Source organism: Mus pahari, chromosome 21 (genome assembly GCF_900095145.1).
Source record: "Mus pahari chromosome 21, PAHARI_EIJ_v1.1, whole genome shotgun sequence".
NCBI lineage: Eukaryota > Metazoa > Chordata > Mammalia > Rodentia > Muridae > Mus > Mus pahari.
Window position 1 is genome coordinate 23,438,655 of NC_034610.1, and position 20,730 is coordinate 23,459,384.

The window sequence follows — 20,730 nt, forward strand, 5'->3', positions numbered from 1 at the left end:
CCAGCGTGTATGTCCATTATGCATATCTTGTGCATAAATGTTGTACAGGATATTTTATGTATTATGTGTGTCTGTAGTGTGCTTTGCAATATGTGAGATGTAAGATCTGCATATGGATGATGGAACCAACCACTCAAGTGTCATGCCAATGAGAACACCAAATAAACCTTGAACAGTGAAAAAAAAAAAAAGAAATGGCTATGGAGCTGGTTCAAGGAGGATCCCAGCTTAGATTCCTTAGACCCACGTAAAACCATAATCACGACAGAGTGTATCTCCAACCCTAGTGCTGGGGGATAGAGACAAATGGACCCCAGACGCTTGCTGGCTACCCAGTCTTACTCAAACAGGTCTCCTTCTAGGTTTGGTGAAAGACTCTGTCTCACAGAGAGATAGGTAGAAAAGTGATTGAGGGAGACATGCTGAGAGGGGCAAATTATACATGCATATGTGTACACAAACGCATGTCACACACACACACGCACTTTAATAGGGAAGATGATTCAAATATATATTCTGTGTCCTTGTATCGTGACATATAGAAATAGTACTTGTATATAAAAACCAAGCCCTCTCCTTTTTCTCTGCAGACTCTTTTGCAGTCACTGCATAGCTTTAGCACACTAAGATGGCACATTCAAACTGCAATCTACATGCACCCTCTGAAACAGTTATGCTTTTTTGAGGGAAAGCATAACTGGGACTTGTTCTGCAGGGCCTAAGATGTGAGTTAATTTACCTAGCCCAGCTGCACCACCTATAATCTGAGATTATGCCATGCTCTGAAGCTAGATGGGAACTGAACTACAGTGTTTGCAACTTAACCCTATCCCGCCCACAAGACAGGCTGCATAAAGCACCTACAAGCTTCCACACAGAGACCTCCCTGCTTCACACCTCTGTGGCTTTACCTTTAATACTCCTCTGTCTTTCTTCGTAGTGATATCTTCGCCCTGCTCAGTCACGGTGGCTGCTGGGTTCTCTCCATTGTTACTGGTGCCCTCATCAGTAGTCATTGTACTTTGTAAGTAGAAGACCTGCCAAGAGAAATACATTTCCTTCAATGAAAGTATCACTTCTTAACATACCTGAAAAGTCCCTGAGAACTAAGCTTACATAAGATGAATAGAGTTAAAACACAGAAACAATAACAAAAGCATTTGCTGTGGGCATGCATTGATGCCATCAGACAAGGAACTAAAACATCACCCACTTCTTTAATTTCCCGGCTAGCCATGGTCCTAGATAAAAGCAGTATAGATCAGGCCTGCCGGTAATTATATTCCTTAACAGGACGACACAAGGAGAAGCTGCTCTCTCAGAACCGTAAAACAGTCTTCTCCTACAGCCATATTGTTGAGAGAGAACAGAGGCCTCTGGTGTTCTGCCACTCTTCTTCACACCAGCTCCTTTTCCATAACCAGCCACACCCATTTGATTACTCTCTCTTTTTTCTCTCAAGCCAGACCCGCGATGCCCATGCAAGTGGTTTTGCCAGTTTACCCTTCCTTAGCTCTTCTCAACTGGATGTGGACATTTATGAAGCACTCCTGGTAGATGAAGGGTCTTGTAGAACACGGGCTGTGTGCTTTGCATATTACAGTCTTCAGCAGGGAACTCTGCAGCTTTGCCTTTTGCTCCTACTTCAGGTACTATACTCTAAACCTTTACTCAGAGTACTCAGTGTACTCAGAATACAAACTCTGCTTCACAGAGATCCACTGTCCTGAACTCAAATGTACAGACTGGACTGGCCTCGAACTAACAGAGATCCGCCTGTCTGCCTCCTGGGGGCTGTTACCTGACCTTTTCTCGTGCAAGGCCAATCTGTCTATCAGTGATCAATAGGCTGAACAGAACACACTTGTCTACTGCCCTGATTATCTTACACTGCTCCTTGACTGAGCAGGGAGATGAAGAATTAATAACAATGCCAATTATTTTCTGAATCAGGTTCTTATGTAGCCCAGGCTGGCTTCAAACTGGACATTTCTCTCTCCTTAGTGTTCTGAGTACTGAGGTTAAGGACATTACCAAAACCGGCTAACTATGGGCCACTTCTAAAGCTATTCCACACTAGGGTAAGAACAGACTCCAGGCTCAGTCAAGTCACCTTCTGGGCCCTCTGCTTACAGTCAAAACCAAACACAAACAAAACAACTTCCAGAATTGTAAAAAACCCATTTTACCGATAGAACTAAGAATTGGGCAACTAAAATATGAGTGTTTTAACTCATTTCCAAACAAGCTAAGTTTTCTTCAGGGTGAGCAGTTTGTTGTTCTGAAAGATTTTCAAAGAGAGCAGCACAATCCCAGGGCCAAGCCCCTGTGTGGATTTTCTAGCACAGTTTATACCAGAATAAAAGGTCCACATGTTTGGCTCAGGGTAGGGGAAAGCCTAGAACAAGCTGTTCTCAAACAAACAACCAAAGTTAAGTACCTAGCTCAGCACAATGCTGGAGTAGATAATCAGGGAAACTAGATGAGGGGGGCTGACTCCCAGCTTCTAGGACTTGGTGACACATATCTGGTGCATAAGCTTATAGGAAGCGCCTAAACAGCAGGGAATGGCAGTTCAATAAATGTTCTCCTTGTATGTCTATTTTATATGCTCACATGTCTGAGATTGCTTAGGAATTTCTTGGGCAAAAAGGAGACATGAGTGGGAACATTTAAGAAACTGGATCTAGGGCTGGTGAGATGGCTCAGCAGGTAAAAGCACCCAACTGCTATTCCAAAGGTCCTGAGTTCAAATCCCAGCAACCACATGGTGGCTCACAACCATCTGTTACGAGATCTGACTCCCCCTTCTGGAGTGTCTGAAGACAGCTACAGTGTACTTACATATAATAAAAAAATAAATCTTAAAAAAAAAAAAAAAAAAAAGAAACTGGATCTAAAGCCGGGCGTGGTGGCGCATGCCTTTAATTCCAGCACTTGGGAGGCAGAGGCTGGCGGATTTCTGAGTTTGAGGTCAGCCTAGTCACAGGAAAAACCCTGTCTCAAAAACTCAAAGGGTGTGGAAGGGGCTGATCTAAGAACTATCCTTCTAATAGGCACTGTGCGCACTGTGTGCCATAACCAACCCTGTGACAGCAACAATTAGACAAACTGCCTCATGGCGATGTAAGGGGAGGCGGACTTTAGCTATGTGCTATTTCTTCCAAAAATACTTAATGGGGAAGCTGGAGAGACGGCTCCGTGATTAAGAGCACCCAGAGGACTGATGTTTGATTCCCAGCACCCACGTGGAGGCTCACGACTGTCTGTAACACAGTTCCAGAAGATCTGACACCTTCTTCTGCCCTCTGTATGCAGAGGATTTGAAGACATCCATGTAGACAATACAAAATTAATTTTTAAAAAAGAGAAAAAACGGTTTTCTTCAGCCAGGCACACGCTGGTGACAGCAGCATATGCTGCCTGCAATACGAGCACTCAGGAGGTGGAGGCAGGAGGACCGGGGTGAGCATTAACCTTAGCTACATGAGACCCTCTCTAAATGCATACAAGCAAAACTATAAGACTTCAACAGGCTGTATTCATAGGTTCACACACACACACACACATACACATACGCCCAAGTATATGAATGCACACACATGTAACAATAATCAACAAATAAGAAGGTACAAAATTGAGAAGTGGATGAGAGGAATTAAAGGAGAAATTATGTAAAAACAGTATTCATATATTAAATTCTCAAAAGATAAATTAAAAATACCCTTTTTCTATATGCAAATAAACATGCCAATGATATGCAAAAACCCAAAAACAAACAATAAATAAATAAATAAAGATGAAGAAATGAAAAACTTGGCTTGCTATTTAAGTAAGTCTTAACTCCCCTCAACCCAATTTGTTGCTTCTGTTAAGTGTCAATTTGACCGAAGAACTTGATCAACTTAAGGATGCGAGCGTGCAAATCTGAGAATGACGTGGAACAGTCCCGCTGAGTCCACGGGAAGAGAAGTACCAGGAATCTGGACAACCAGAAAACAACCTTTTTTTTTTTCCAGGTTCAAAGCCATTTAAACCTCAAGGAATAAAGAAATAAGCTAAGTTGCTCAGTGATCCCGCACACCGTGATCCTGCACACCTTTAATCCCAGCACTCAGTTGGCAGAGGCAGGCAGATTTTTGTGAGTTCTAGTGCAACCTGGTCTACAGAGCAAGTTCTAAGACAGCCATGGCTAGACACAGAGAAACTGTTTTGAAAAAAACAAAAACCAAGCAGCCAAACAAAGAAAATACAAACAAACAAACAAAACTAAAGCAACTCCCCTCCCAAATCCTTTAATTTTCTAAACATTTCCCCTTAATTTCATGTAGGTCACTATAAGTATACATTTTTGTAAATAAACTAAGTAGCCTTTTTGCTTTATGGTATTATATAAAAAAGACAATTCTTAAAACGCTTTAAGACAAACTAAGGAAATTTCAGTATTTTCGAACAGAGTCTTTTTTCCTCTGGTTTCAAGTCCCTTTTACCTAAGGGTATTACTAATCCATGATAAAGCGTGCTGTACTGCACCAGCTAAAGGAGGGAGACTGCACCTCAGTGCTCCAGAAAGGGAGCACCCAGTGCTCCTGTTATGGACGTGGCAGAGAGGCACTCACCCTCCAAAGTGCCAGTCGGCGATGACACGAGAAGACAGTGTCTCATAAGCAGGTACTGACAACTTCAGGTCTCTCACGTGAGAAGCTACCCGAGCTGTGCAGAGTCTGTGCATGTGACTGGTGATGTTCTTACTCCACGGTGTCCCATAGGACGTCCCTGGCTTCTTTGTTAGAAGCACCGAGGAACCACAGCAAGTGTTTCTAAGACCCGCCAACTCCTGGCCTTGTTGCCTATAGCTTTCAGCTCCACTCAAGAGAAAAGATACAGCAAAGAACCATACCTCAGCCTCAGAACACAGGGCATGCTAAGTGGACCTCAATTTTGACATTTTGTTATAAGAATGGACTGGAAAATCCTCATTTAAATTTCAACCTCAGAACTCTCTCAAGACATTCCAGCCTAGAGCTAGAGACAGTAACAGTTATTTATTGGCAGACAAGAAATACACTTTAAAAAAGAAAAAAAAAAAAAAAAAAAAAGCTAACTACACAGGTAGAGGAAACAACCTCACAGCTCCGTGAAATTACACACTATGATTATTCAGCTACTTTTCCCAAAGAAATGTCTTTCTTCTACACTGAGGTGGTGGGATTGAACAAAGAGACAGACAGACACACAGACAGACAGACAGACACACACACACACACACAATCTATCTATCTCTACACACACACACACACACACACACACACACACACACACACGCAGAAAATGACAAGATGTTTCACATCAACAGTGGCCAGGTAAGTGGAAAGAAACACTGTAAGAGGTTCCAGTTCCTACATGGGAAAAAAAGAGTGTAAGTGTTGGGAATCCTACGGTAATTGCTCAGTGTCAGAGCACAAGCTGAACATGTGAGAACCCGAGTTTGCAACCCAGTACAGTGGTGCATGTGGGGTGAGGGTAGCAGGGGCTGATGCAGAAGGATCTCAGGGGCTTGCTGGCCAGACAGTCTAGAGTTGGTGCAGGATTGGAGAGATGGCTTAGAGAGTAAAAGCGCTTGCTACGCATGCCTGAAATCTGGAGTTTGATCCCTGGATTCCACATGGAAGGAAAGAACCATATCCTAAAAGTTCCTCTGGCCGCTACACAAACGCTGTGGCATATACATGCATACACACCAATCATAAATAAAATATAAAGACATTTTACAACCCTGGATGCTGACCCCAGGCCTGTACACAAGTGCAGACACATGCCAATACATACACATGCATACAACACATACAGAGTCAAACTCAGAATCAGTAGGATAAAGGTTACTAGGGGGTGTTGTAAGGTACAGAGTTTCTGTCTGGGGTGATGAAAAGAATGACCGGTGATGGTTTCACAATATTGGGAAGGAGTGTACTTAATGCCACTTAGGAACATTTAAATGTCTAAAGCAGTATATTTTATCATACACGTATGCATGCATACTTTTATAAAAAGTGAGCAGCTTGAGCAGACAGATGCATCGGAGCAGCCAGCCAGCCCGGTGGAGCCACCTTCCCGAGTCCCGAGTCCCGAGTCCCTCTGAGGTCTTCCTCCCTTCCTCAGTTGCAGTGTCCTTCCTCGATCCTTAGTTGGACTTCTGGGAGTGATTCCATCAGCCTCTCATCCAAGGGCTGAGAGGTCCAGTAAGGAAGACAGTTTAACAAAGAGGCTCTGCCACCTCACAGCCTGAAACTACTCAGTTTAGTTTTCAATAGACACAATGCTTTGGAAGACTCATTCTTCATTCACTTGCCTTGGATGTAAGGTGATGTGGCTCCATCTGTCACTCCATTGTCTGTCAGTCACTCCACTGTCATGAGGGTTGACCTGCTGAGCTGGCTGGAAGGGAAGCAGCCTCCCTTTCCCTCACAGCTCCATGTCCACCACAGCAGAGTTGAGCAACACAGGACTGTTACCCTGGGAAGGGAGAAAGTAGCTTTGCTCCTTGTCTAGAACCCCTAACACCTTCTCACTGTGCAGGTTTGCTCTGCTGGGGCGGTTTAGCCAGGTAAATATTGTTGCCTAGTTTTCTGTTCTGTTTTGAGACAGGGTCTCTCTAGATAGCCTAGGCTGTCCTAGAACTCACAGAGATTCTCCTGCCACTGATTCCTGAGCAGTAGGATTAAAGGTGTGCGTCACCAATTTGGTCTGAATGATTAAGTAAGCAGTAGGCACAGGGTTGTATTACTAGCAAAACAAAACAAAACAAAAACCTAGAAAATATTACACTACCCAATGATAACATTATGCAATAAAGAAGAATCTGAATAAAGTATTTTACCTCTTAATATTTTACCCTACTGGGCTTCAAGCAGGTTGAAGCTTTCACTTTTCAAGGTCATACTACAAAAGCTGTTTTCTGCAGTGAAGGGGCATGACAAGCTCATGTCCAGTAAGTCTGTAAAACCCCTAATAGTCCAGAAAACAACAACAAAAGGAAGGCATGCAGCACTGATTGTGAAAAGTTGGAGAAACTGAAAGCAGATGAGATCAATGGATCCCACAGAGAAGTAAACCACTTCCCTGGTGTCAGCGGATGCCTCTCCGTGGCAGTGCCCTGACCGTGGAGTAGAGTACAGCGCTACACTTGGGGTTCACTAGAGAACTCAGGGACCAAGAACAGGGCCTATGTCGGGTCCCACAGACCAGTCAGGTTCCTCTCGCTCCTAGTGTGGCTCCTGTATTTTCCCTATGGAAAGTACAAAAGTATCTTTGCTTCTCAGATTTACAGTAAGCAGAGAGGTACCCAGGTGTTACCGTCTTCCCTCAGCCCGACGGGTCCCCCATCCTTACAGGTCTCCCTGCACAGACACTGCAGCAATCTGGCCCTCTGCCCTGAAGTCTGGTTGGAGAGATGTCAGACCTGTCTTACCCTTCAGGTTTCTTACTTATTTTTCTAACATTGCCAGCATTAGGATCACCCATGGAGCTTTTTTATTATTATTTTCTTTATTTACATTTCAAATGCTATCCCGGAAAGTTCCCTATACCCTCCCCCACCCCTGCTCCCCTACCCACCCACTCCCACTACTTGGCCCTGGCCTTCCCCTGTGCTGGGTCATATAAAGTTTGCAAGACCAAGGGGCATCTCTTCTCAATGACGGCCAAGTAGGCCATCTTCTGCTACATATGCAGCTAGAGACACGAGCTCAGGGGGTACTGGTTAGTTCATTTTGACCCACGGAGCTTTTAAAATGCTGTAGGTGCTTGACTCCAACCAGAGGGCCAGGATGAGTCAGCATCCGGGCACCAGGAGTCAGAGCATGGTCTCCCAAGCAGCAGACTTGGCTGGAGCCATCACTTCTCTCCTTTCCATCACTGTCCTTCCGATCTACGTTGGGAAAGATTTTTGTTGATGGAATTTCTAGGTCATTATTTGGTCAGCAGCTATGGCCAATATTTTTAATGTTACAGAGACCTTTTAAACATTAGTAGTGTTTTTCACCATCTTTTATTATTTGATTGCTCGCTTTCCTGAGCACTTTGTAATTTTATGACTATAACTTCAAACTTTTCTGCAGATACTACTGAGAGTAAGAGAGAACACTTCTAAAGAATAAGTATTTGGCTAAAGGTTGTTTTGAAACGACGGACCTGAAGTGCTGAGTCTGCGTGTTCACTAGTGTCTTTCTCCGATCACTAAAGATCGGGAGAGAGAGAGAATGGCAGTGTGTCCTGAGTTTCAAAGTGAACCAGGAGAGGGGTTGATAGAGATGCCAAGGTGACAGGTGGAAAGTCTGACGTTTGCAGCTGGGTTTAGAGGGGAACATGAAATGCTATGGCAGAGGGAAGGAAAGGTTTAAGTGTACAAAGAACCAGTCATGCTTAACTTCATAAGGGAAACCACCAGAGGGAATGAAAAGTCATGATTCAGAAAGGGAGGTGCACAGGTCTCCCTGTTAATCAAATATCCACAGGCTGCATAAGGTAGAGCTAAATTAACAGTGTGGCTAAATAAAAATGTTTCTTTTAAAAATATGCTCTTATTTAAAAAATGATTTTATTTTATACGCATGGGTGCTTTGCCTGATGTATACATGCACACCAGAGGCACACCTGGTTCCTACAAAGGCCAGAGAGGGGTATAAGAGCCTCGAGGACTGGAGTGACAGATAGTTGTGAGCACTGGGGACTGAACCGAGAGCCTTTGAAAGAGCAGTCAGTGCTCTCAATTACTGAGCAATCTCTCCAGTCCCAAATAAAACCATTTCCTCAAATGAATGATCATGAAAGTGCAAACATCTGGAAACGCATACTATACAAATGTCACAGTTGTGAAAAAGATGAGCTAAATCTATGTCCAGTTGAAGATTACTTAATCTCTAACATTAAAAACACTTAAGCTACCTAACTAGGGAAGAAATCTGTAAATGTTTACTCAAAAAAAACCACTGTTGCTTTCATTAAAGTGCATTACGAAGAATGCCATTATCCAGTGTGTCCCTATGGCGTGTGTGATGACTTGGCCCCCTAGACACTGAAGAGTTACAGATGAGAAGGCATGCATCAGAATGTGTCATTATGACTGCAGTTGACACAGTTTATACCTGATTACAACTGCACGGGCTGACACCTAAATGTCAAATGTCTGTTTTCATTACCATCTCCCCCTTAGGATTAAGACAGCTACAAACCCCATCTGCATGGAACAAGTGAAGCATTACCCACTGCAGATAGACAACCTTGTAATACTGACAAGCAAAACAAACAGAAACTAGACAGCTGGCAAACCGCCCCCACCCCATACACTAACACACAGGGTTTCTCTGTGTACATAGCCCTGGATGTCCTGGAACTCACTATGTAGAATAGGCTGGCCTCAAATTCACCAGAGATCTGCCTGCTTTAAAGGGGTGTGTGTCAGGCACCAGGCACCCAACACATCCTCTTAGAAAAGATAATGGCACATGTAGAACAATTTGTGACATGATTCTGTTTTTGGAAGAAATGTGTATGTATTTGCTTATATGTGTCCTAAAATGTCTGCAAAACTCCTCAGCAGGCAGAGCCCCACTACACTGGTGAGACAGGCGAGAGCCACTGGAGAACAAGACTGGCAGCTACACAGAGGCACCCCAAGCCCAATCCAAATCACAGCTGGTTTATTAATGGGGAAGGAGGAGGTCCTGCTACAGCACAGATGTGGTCAGGACAGTTGCCAGGAGTCTGCTCTCCCTCCACCATGGCCCAGGGCGCACCTGCAGAACCTTCTTGCTCGCCTAACTCAGTCTCAGCAGTGCCTTCCAAGGACAAAGGGAGCTCCGGCCAGGATGCGTGGAGCAGGAGGTGCTCTCAAAATACACGGAAAAAAGAGCCTTGCTAACAGTGACAGATTAGGGAGTTTAGTGGTAACTAAGATAAAAATATTGTCCCAACTACTAAGCAAGTCAGACTAGTTCTCAGATGAACCTCTGCGTTCCGGTGCTAGGGACTGAACGTAGGGTCTGTGCGTGCTGGCAGCACTGCCCACACTACACTGAGCTTGTTCTCAGACCGTCATGACCAGGACGCACTGCCGGCCGCTACGACTTTCTGCAGCACGAATGCAACACTGCTGCAGAAGAAGCCAAGCACCCACTGCACTGATGTCACTGTTCTCCCACCCTCCACCTCCACCCCGTCACGCACCCTTGACACTCGCCTGACGGGTGAGGCAGGCAGTCCAGTCACTAACAAAGTCCACAGAGCTCCCCACAAGTCACAAGCCCCCAGCTTAAAGGTGCATCTGGTGGGCATAGGTGCAAATGCTGATGAGACTGATGAGCACTCAGTGTGCTCCTTCCTAACTGAAACTTCCTTCAGGGCTAGAGAGATGACTGGATGGCTAGCAGCACTGGCTCCAATCTTCCAGAGGACCCGGATCCAATCCAAGCATCCATGGCAGCTCACAACCATCTCGAACTCCAGGTCAGGGGATCCTTCCACCTTTCCTGGCCGTCTGGGGCCCCAGGGAATGCCCTGGTTTACATGCAGGAAAAAATATCCACTCACATAAAATTACAAAACCCCACTTACCTATTTTACTTTATTTTTTAATTACTTATTTATTTATTTATTTTTGAGATGTTGAGACCCTGTTTGAGTCCCTGAAAGTGAATCCAGTAAATAAGTGTGCTGCTTTAGGCATTGTTCTAGAAAATGTGTCTTCATAAAACGTGTACTTGTTAAGGGCAGAGACAAAGGAAGGAATCTATAACTTGGGGCCGTATTGTTGTTTGGGTTTGTTTTTTGTTTTAAATTAGATTTATTTATTTATTTATTTCATGTATATGAGTACACTGTAGCTGTCTTCAGACACACCAGAAGAGAACATCAGACCCCATTACAGATGGTTGTGCACCACCATGTGGTTGCTGGGAATTGAACTCAGGACCCCTTAACCACCGAGCCATCTTTCCAGCCCTGGTTTTGCTTTTGAGACAGAGTTTTACTATGTAGTCCTGGATGTCGTAGAACTTGCTAAGTTAACCTCAAGTTCTGAGAGTAGCCTGCCTCTGCCTCCCAAGTGTGCTACCACACCTGGCTCCATGTTCTTAATCTTAAGAGAAAAAAAAAAATCAAATTTCTACTTGGTACCAGAGTGGTAGATAATTAACCTGAGGTGACTCATTAACACCTAATAATTCAGTTCCAAGTCTACAGTGGTTTCTAAGAACAGACCAACAGAAGCCAGTAAATACCCCCACAGTGTGGAACGTGTTGCTTTTTTTTTTTTTTTTAAACCTCCACTCCTTGGTTTAAGTGAAGGACATATAAGCAGTACTCGGCATGCGATTTTCCAAAGTAGTCAGAACAAAGACAGTGAGAAAGCAGGCAGTATACAGAATCAGGACTAAGGGGCAGTGACACAGAGGTGACTTCTCTAGATTAAATATGAAAAAACTGCTGTACACACTCCTAACTTTAAAATTAAAAACAAGATTTGTTTCTCCGCTGGGCGTGGTGGCACACGCCTTTAATCCCAGCACTCAGGAGGCAAAGGCAGGCGGATTTCTGAGTTCGAGGCCAGCCTGGTCTACAAAGTGAGTTCCAGGACAGCCAGGGCTACAGAGAGAAACTCTGTCTGGAAAAACAAAAAAAAAAAAAAAAAAAAAAAAGATTTGTTTCTCCTCAGGAGCGGTAACTGAAACACCTGGGCATAATGAAGCATGGAGGTCTGAGGTGCACTGGAAGCACATTGTGTAGTCCCAGCACACAGCAAACCTTCTATCTTCTAACTAGTCTATCAGCAAAGAGTCAACGACAGAGGACCAGGACCACATCTCACTGGTACACATTAACCAGCAGTTGAAGGAAGGACGGTGCGTCGGGAGATGGGGAAGGAGCCTGGAACCAAGGCTTTCTGTACTATCATTTCCCTAGGCTGGAGCACTGTCTGCTCCAACAGAGGACCCACACACCATCATCTGTAATGATTGTGCTCAGGCATACATGCAACAAAACATACATACACATAAATAAAATCCTGTATTCCCTTGTAACGTACAACTGTCTCATTATAACATTTCAGCGTATACCAAGCAGATGTTAAAAACAGAGCTGCCTTGTGTTTCTTAAGGCACCTCCGTGCAGGAACAGCATTCTGTAACAAGGTGAAGACAAAAAGGACGAGTTCCTTAGAGCATAAAAAGCGCACCGATGAATGCTTCCTGAGTCATCTCTAAAAAGAAATTCCCCGGACTTTAAAGATAAATTACAGCAAAATTGAATGTGCAACATCTGTTTTAGAGTTTGTATACCTTTTTAATTTCTGGAGACTTGAAGGTTTGTGAGCACCTGGAATAAATCAGTTTCTAAAAAGAAAAGCACTATAGGTCTGTGAGCGGTGAGCCTTCCTCATGTGAAAAGAACAAAGGCCTTGCTCACCTTGAACGCCCATTCTGAAGGCAGGAGGCTGAGCAGTCAGAAGGCACAGACCCTCATCTGCAGGCATCAACAGTACATTTCTCCAGCTATAAATTGTGAGGGTTTTGGGAAATCAGATTTGAAAGCTGGAAAGAGAAAATGTCCAAGAAATAAAAAGTTCTGTTAGTATTACAGAGCTCACTTTTCCACTCTAGCCCTCTGGACAAAGAGGTAATTCTGAACTGCCTTAGACAGGGCCCTAGTTTTCTGTAGCTGCTGTAACACGTGACTACAGACTCACAGGCTGCAACCACGGACATTTATAACCCCGCAGTTCTGAAGGTGAGGCATGGAGAAGCAGCAGGGCAAGCGGGGTGTACTCCACCTGTGGACAGGGAGGAGGCTGCTCCCTGGCCTTCTCCCTACAGGGTCTCTGCGGCGTTGGGAGGTTCCCTTCCTCCATCCTCAAACGCTGCATGTCTCTGTTCTTTCCTGCATCAATTTTACCTGTTATTGTGTATTCTTGTGTGCATGCCTGTGGAGACCGGAAGTAGACGGATGGCAGGAGCCTTCCTGAGTTACTCTCCATCTTATTTCTTAGGACATTGTCTCACTAAATCTACACCTGGAAGATGTGGCCAGACTGGACACCAAGGCCAGGAGCCCTCATCTCTGCCTCCCCAGACTCACAGCACCACAGGCGGCTTTTCCTGTGAGTGCTGAGATCAGAATTGAAGGCCTGGTCTTGGACAACAAGACTTTTAGCAACTAAGGCAAATGCTGCCTCTTTCACCATTCCTTTGTCGTCACAGTCTCTCCTCCTTTTAAGAGACAAGCAGGGCCCAGCTGGGTTCTGGAGGAGGAACCCAGCCTGCAGACACCCTGTCACCTGAACAAAGCCACGAGTCCCCCAGACCAATCTGCAGGCTCCTTCATCCCATACTTGGGTTCTCCTCTTCTTCTGTCCTTTCTTTCTCTCCTTCATCCAGTAGGAAAACCATGTTCTAATCTGACAGATAAGTAAAGCTAACATTTCTCTGAAAATGCCTTCAGCATGTCCGAGACCGCACTGGGGTACTTACTTCATTTGCCCTCCTCCTCTTCCTCCTTTTTTTTTTTTTTGGTTTTTCAAAACAGCATTTCTCTGTGTAACCTGAACTCACTTTGTAGACCAGGCTGGTCTTGAGCTCACAGAGATGCACCTGCCTCTGTCTCTCGAGTACTGGAACGCAAAGGTGTGTGCTACTACACCCGGCTACCTGGCCTTTCAATCCCATAACGCATTAAAACGACAAGAAAACAATGCGCACAGCACCCTTTCTTTGTCCTCGAGAATCACTGAAAAGTTCTCTGCAAAATGACAGTAAAGCTTTGAAACTGTGAGCAGCACAGTATAAATGCTGAAGACTGTGCAGGCATCAAGTTCCTTAGCAGACAGTGTGCAAATGCACAGTAACTTCCACAGACTCTAACACGCACTATGTAAGGATGTGTTCCTTCTTTCCCAGCTCAGGACTCCAGGCAGTCTCTGACCTGCCTGTTGTGTGGCTCAGGCTGCCTGCCTACAAGCTCCATTGACTCCTGTCTTGTCTCTTATGCAGGAGTGTCACAACTAGTCCCACTGTCTTCTTTTATTTACTTTACTTCACAAAAGTTTGCTGCATCCAAAGCTACAAAGATTTTCTTCCAAAATTTTCATAAAATTGTGCTTTACAGATAGTTCTATGATCACCTGAGCTGACTTTTTGAGAGCCCATAAGAGTCTTTGTGCTCACAAAAGAGGAACCCAGACTGTTAAGTTGTTGTTAAGGGTTGTTCCTGCAAGGGAAACAATGAAGACTGGAGTGCATGTGCTTTCTAGCCTGATGACCTCTGTCTATCGGTGGGGACTGTTAGCACTTGTGGACGCTCTCATAAACTTGTATTCTCAGTCAGTCTAGAGAACCTCACTGTATGGAAGGTGGCACATGTACTTTATAAAGAGCTTCAATGTAGTTGCACCTGATCGGTACTTAGTTTGTTCCCCCAGAGATCTAATTATGCTTTGTTATCCACGTGGGACTGAATTAATCATCATAAGAATAATGTTCACCAGATTGTGCTATGCTTAAATAAGCCTAAAATAAACCTCTCGGGGGTCAGACTCTCAAAATCTGAACCAATGTGTGCTACTGAGCCTCTTGCACCAAACTGCCTTGCCTCCGAGGCTCTTTCCTCTTTTCTGCCCTCTGCTGGTGGGGTTACTCCTCAAGGGTTAAAGAATCTAGTGCTGTCTGGCAACCAGGCATTGCTCATATCTCACAAGTGAGGTGATTAAAGTACAACCATGTATGGCTGATACTTTTTCTAATATGATTGTTGCTCCTGCTCACAAGGGTAAACCACCTCAGATGTCCTTAATAATCTGTTAAACATCTATCTCCTATCTAGGACTCTCACTACAACTAAACTTTTATTGGCTGGGCAGTGGTGGTGCACGCCTTTAATCCCAGCACTCTGGAGGCAGAGGCAGGCAGATCTCTGAGTTTGAGGCCAGCCTAGGCCAAGTCCAGGACAGCCAGGGCTACCCAGAGAAATCTCGTTAAAAAAAAAAAAAAANCAAAACAAAACCAAAAACTAAAAACAAAAATTTGAGATTTGTCTTACTTATTAACAACAACACTTTAAGGAATCTTGCAATTTATGGGATATTAAAAATTATGTTCCTGGATTCCCCCGTAACCCACAGGAGGAAGCTACTGTGGAATGATGACATCAAATACATAAGCAATAAATTTTTTAAAAGGGGGTATATACACTCACCTAAATCTCCACATAGCAATATACATAGTATAAACACAGATTATCTTTTATATTAGGAAAACCAATTTGCTCCACAACTTTTGTTTGTGAAAAAACATAAAAGATTTTAAGGGTTTATTTATCATTTTCTGTATGTTAGTTTGCTTAACTGTATGTCTGTGTATGTGTGTATGCCTGGTGGTTGCAGGTCAGACTCCAAGACTGCAATTATGGACAGTTGAAGCCACCATGTGCACTATGTTCGTCCTTCCTTCCGTCCTTCCTTCCTTCCTCTTCCTCTTCCTCCTTTCTTCTTCTTTGCTTTTTGAGACAGGGTTTCTCTGTGCATTCCTGACTGTCCTGAAACTCATTCTGTAGACCAGGCTGGCCTCAAACTTAGAGATCTGCCTGCCTCTGCCTCTCCAGTGATGGGATTAGAGATGTGTGTCACCAGAGCCTGGTGCACTATGCTCTTAAGGGTTATTATTTCTACTTTTTTAAAATTTGCAATCTATTCAAGTTTGAAATTATGATAATGTTGGCATCACACCACGAGTTAAGAAGTATTCTCTCTGTGTCAATTATTACCCATTTTCCACAGATGAAACACTTCTCGGGATGTTCACTGCTTCTGAAGTAAGCTTTGGCCTCTTGACTGTCTACTTATTTGTGGAGAGTAACTCATAATATCATCTATCTCTTAAAATGTATGCTCTAAGTTTTTGTTACTTTCATTCCAAGCAGAAATGTGTGTCCTCTCCTGGCTCACTCAGGTGGCACTTCGCAGTCATGTCCCACTGGCAATTTCCGCACCACAGCTTTTATTTCATTGGCTACTATTTTGTGGGGTTGGCTGTTTTTACTGATTATGCTTTTGTCTCTGACCTGTTTCTTCTGTCTCCTTTAGTTTTTGTTTTTCACTCTAGTTTCTTTCTTTTAAGAAAAGAAGTATTTATTTATTGTATGTACATTTGTATACTGCAGCTGTCTTCACACACACCAGAAGAGGGCATCAGATTCCACTACAGATGGCTGTGAGCCACCATGTGGTTGCTGGGAATCGAACTCAGGACCTCTAGAAGAGCAGTCAGTGCTCTTACCCGCTGAGCCATCGCTCCAGCCCCTCTCTGGTTTCTTAAGGAGTCTGGTACAGATACTGTTTTATCACTCACGCTTTTGGATTTTTCCTTTGGGTATTTCTAGAAACTATAAACCACACATTGGATGACTTAAGTTATTAGTATTGTTTTCTAAATTCAAGTATTTTTTTTCTAACCTTTGATTTTCTTGGAAGTGTGTTTATGATTTTTCCAAGTATCTTTCACTATTTTTTACTTTATTTTATTTTGGTTTTTTGAGACAGGGTTTCTCTGTGTAGCCAACTCAGTAATCCCCCTGCCTCTGCCTCCCAAGTGCTGGGATTAAAGGCGTGCACCACCACGCCCGGCTATTTTTATTTTATTTTTACACAGAGTCTCACTATGTAGCCTTTTGGCTGGCTTAGAACTGGCTATGTAGTCCAGGCTGGCCTCAAACTCTTTCTACTTGTCTCCTGCCTCCCAAAGTGCTGGTTTAAAGGTGTGCACCACTATACCCAATGTTTTTGTTTTGTTTTTCTCCATTTTATTTTATACATATGGGTGTTTTGCCTGCATGTATATCTGTGTACCACATGTGTACCTAGTGTTCTCAGAGACTGGAAGATCTCCTGGCACTGGAATTACAGATGGTTATGAGCTACCATGTGGTTGCTGGAAATTGAACCCAGGTCCTCTGGAAGGCTCATCTTAACTGATGAGCCATCTCCCCACTGCCCAGCACTGATTTTATTTTTCTCTTGAGACAGGGTCTCATTATGTAGCTCTGGCTGTGCTGGAACTCACCATGTAGACCAAGCTGGCCTGGAAACTCACCCAGATCTGCTTGCCTCTGCCTCCCATGTGCTAGTATTAAAGGGGTGGCCGCTGTGCCCAGACTCAGCATTCCTTTTTAATCCCTTTTGGTCAGAATAAATACTTGAGTATTATGTCACACAAATCCTTGACACAAATCCTAGTCTATCTTAAACTAAAAATATGGTCTCTTTTGGTCAGTATCTTTATTTTCAGTATGTGAACTGAAAATAAAGTATATTGGGCTTATAATGGATAGGATATCATATAACTGTCAATTCAGGAGGAAGTTGGCTGACACTGTAAGCCTTCTAAATCACCTCTGATGCTGTACCCAACCTGGGGAAACAGGGAAGGCCATCTTCTGTGCTATCAGCTAATAAGAAAGAGGCGGTAACTGAAGACCCCATTCTTCAGTTTATCAGATTCTGATTCACGTACTTTGAAGTTCTACTTACAGGTACTTAAATATTTCAAGCAAATACTTAGGACTAATGACCCCTTTAATATGAGGTCTTTATTCTTGATGATCTTTTTGTTGTTATTGTTTTGTACATTTATGTGCAATTATATGTGCATGTGAGTGTTGGCAGAAGCCAGAAGAGATCATCAGCTAGGGCTAAAGGTGGGTGGTGATCCACCCAGTGTGGGCGCTGGCAACTGAACTCAGCTCACCTGGAAGAGCAGTAAGTACTTTTAACTATTAAGCCATTTCTTTTTTTTTTTTTGGGGGGGGGGTTTCGAAACAGGGTTTCTCTGTTTAGCCCTGGCTGTCCTGGAACTCACTCTGTAGACCAGNCTGGCCTCGAACTCAGAAATCCGCCTGCCTCTGCCTCCCGAGTGCTGGGATTAAAGGCGTGCGCCACCACGCCCGTATTAAGCCATTTCTTTAGCTCCTCATATTGGTAATTTTGTTGGCTCTAAAATCTAATCTGTGTAAAATCAGTACAATTACTTCAGCTTTCTTAGATAGTATTAGCATGGAGTATCTTTTTTTTTTTTTAAAGATTTATTTATTTATTATATGTAAGTACACTGTAGCTGACTTCAGACACTCCAGAAGAGGGCATCAGATCTTGTTACGGATGGTTGTGAGCCACCATATGGTTGCTGGGATTTGAACTCAGGACCTTTGGAAGAGCAGTCGGTGCTCTTAACCACTGAGCCATCTCACCAGCCCTGGAGTATCCTTTTGTCTTATGTTCTTATTCATACAACACAGTGAGTTTCTTCTAGGTAGCCCATAACAAGTTGTTATTCAACATGTAAGGCTGCCTTTTAACTGAATATTTTTAGGCCATTTATATTTAATGTGACCATTAATATTGCTTATATGTGAATCTACCTTCTTAATGTGTGTCTCCTATTAATCACATCTTTTTTTATATTTCCTCCCTTTTTTCTTATTTAGAAATTCCTGGCTTTTTGGTTTTTATTGTTTGTTGTTGTTGTTGTTGTTTTGTTCTGTTTTTTGCCTTCAGAGTTCTCTGTAATCCAGTCTCTTCAAAACTGTAATTATAAACACATTATCTCTTCATGATTGTCCCATAGCTAAATGATTCCTTTTCCCAAGGTCTTTAAAAAAAAAAAAAAGAAAACAAACAATCCGAAAAAAAAAAAATCTCTTAAGTTTATTCTGGATAATCTGCACTGCTAAGAAGACATCAAGTTTTCTAATCTTCCTCCTGCACTGTTTGGGCTGCCCCTACTCCCATAGTGTGAGCTATTACACTCACCCTCTGTAGGTTTCACTCCAATGAACTATACTCAACGCTCTCAATCTTTTCTGTATTTTCTTAAACAAATGGATTATAGTTATAACAACTACTTCAGTGTCTACTAATTTCATCATCAGTCATTTCTGGGTCTGTCGCTATTGACTAATTTTCCCCATTTCTGGGCAAGCCTGATCTATTTCACCAGAGGCTGTGAATTTGGCCCTGGTGAGGGATAGGTATTTTTGCCTTCCTCTAGATGTGAAACTTTTCCTAGCTAAGTTACCTAGAAACCATGTGATCCTTTCCACGCTTTTTTTGGAACTTTGTTGGGAGGATAGAAGTCTTCAGTTGAGGGCTGCATTCGCCCACCATTAAGGCAATTGCTTCTAAGTAGTCTCCCTGATGTTCTGTGACTTACAAGGCTTGCCTATTCGGCGGGCAGTAACTCAAAAACTTTTTTTTTTTTTTTTTTTTTGACACAGAATCTTGCTGCTGAGTAGCCCAGGTTGGCCTTGAATTCACCTCTGCTTCCTTAGTGCTGAGATGACAGGCATTTGCCACTATACCTGGCTCTGAAAAGAAAGAAACAGGGCTTCTTTTCCCTTTATCCTTTCGGGTGGTTGTTCCTCTGATGGAGTGGTTTCTACACAACTCAGTAGCGCTCATCTGAAGAGCTAATGAGATTCTGGAGTTCTCCCGGGGGGAGCTCTTGCCTTTCAAAGGCCACCTGCCTGCCCTCCCTGGACTCCAGCAGACAAGAACTCTGCGAGTCAGATGGGATAATTAAGGCTTTACCTGCTGGTTTCTATTTCCTCCGGAGACCACTCTCCCCTTTGCCGTCAGCTTTCTGGTGTGTCAAGCTGTTACCTCACATAGTGTGTCTAGGGATTTGTTTGCTTTGTGACTGTAGCCAAGAGAGTAAATTCAATCTCTGTTAACTAACCTTCTGGTCGACCAGAAGTGCAAGGCCACAGACTCCATTTTTAAGCCAGAAAAAGATATGGCTAGGACAGTGGCACTTCCACAGTGTGAAGCCTTACACGATAGGCCCTGCTGGGCAAATCTCAGTGCTCTCAGATTTGAAAGACAGTTTCTTCCCAGGGCACTATAAAGTCTACTACTTTAACTGATAATAAAATAAAATCTTTCTTCCAAAATGTCAGGTATTTTTATTTAAAATGCTTATCAAAACTGTGACATTGGGAATCTGGATAACTGAAGCATCATATTTTGGTTTTTTTCTGTCTTTTGGCTTTTTGGGAGAAGGTCTCACTGAATATCCTGCCTGGCATCACATTCTGAGTGACACTTTGCCTCTCAGGTGCTAAGATTACAGGAGTACAACATCACACCCAGCTCTTTTTATTTATTTACTTTTGTTTTATTTTCAAGACAGTTCTCTGTGTAGCCCTGGTTGTCCTGGAATTGACTCTGTAGACCAGGCTGGCCTACGACTCAGAAATCTGCCTGCCTCTGCCTCCCAAGTGCTGGATTTAAAGGCATGTGCCACCATTGCCTGGCTCAGACACTGCTTTTACTTTGATCTTTAACATATATAAGAAATGGTTGAAGAAAGAACAAAAATTGATTTTTCTATTCCAAAGGACCATTACTAATTATAATTTTAAAATTCTTAAACACTTAGTTAAAAAAATAAAATCTTTATTTTATGTTGTTTGAGACAGCTATGTCATGCTACATATAGCTCCAAGTAGAACTGGAGCTGTCCACCCTCCTGCCCCAACCTCCTGAGTGCTAGAATTAGAGGTGTGTGCACCACCCAGGAGCTGCTCATGAATCAACTGAAAAGCATAGAGGAGAGCAAAGCATGCCACGTCCTGGGACTGTGTAGGCTAGCTTTGGCTGGGACTGTATAGGCTAGCTTTGGTTGGGACTGT

General features: G+C 43.4%; 1 protein-coding gene across 6 annotated transcripts in view; it reads right to left on the bottom strand.

Moving 5' to 3' along the window:
- Fkbp5 (FKBP prolyl isomerase 5) overlaps positions 1-20,730 on the bottom strand; it is a 113,328-nt gene that overhangs the window by 45,451 nt on the left and 47,147 nt on the right. For 2 of the 6 annotated variants that reach the window (XM_029532932.1, XM_021220969.2), the window contains exon 2: positions 912-1,037. In XM_029532932.1, coding sequence (XP_029388792.1) covers positions 912-1,016 — 105 coding nt within the window. In that variant the 5' untranslated portion in view covers positions 1,017-1,037. Of the gene's footprint in view, positions 1-911; positions 1,038-6,039; positions 6,050-6,349; positions 6,514-12,462; positions 12,997-20,730 lie in introns of those variants that run through there. The other 4 variants (XM_029532934.1, XM_029532930.1, XM_029532931.1 and 1 more) reach the window with 4 other exon arrangements.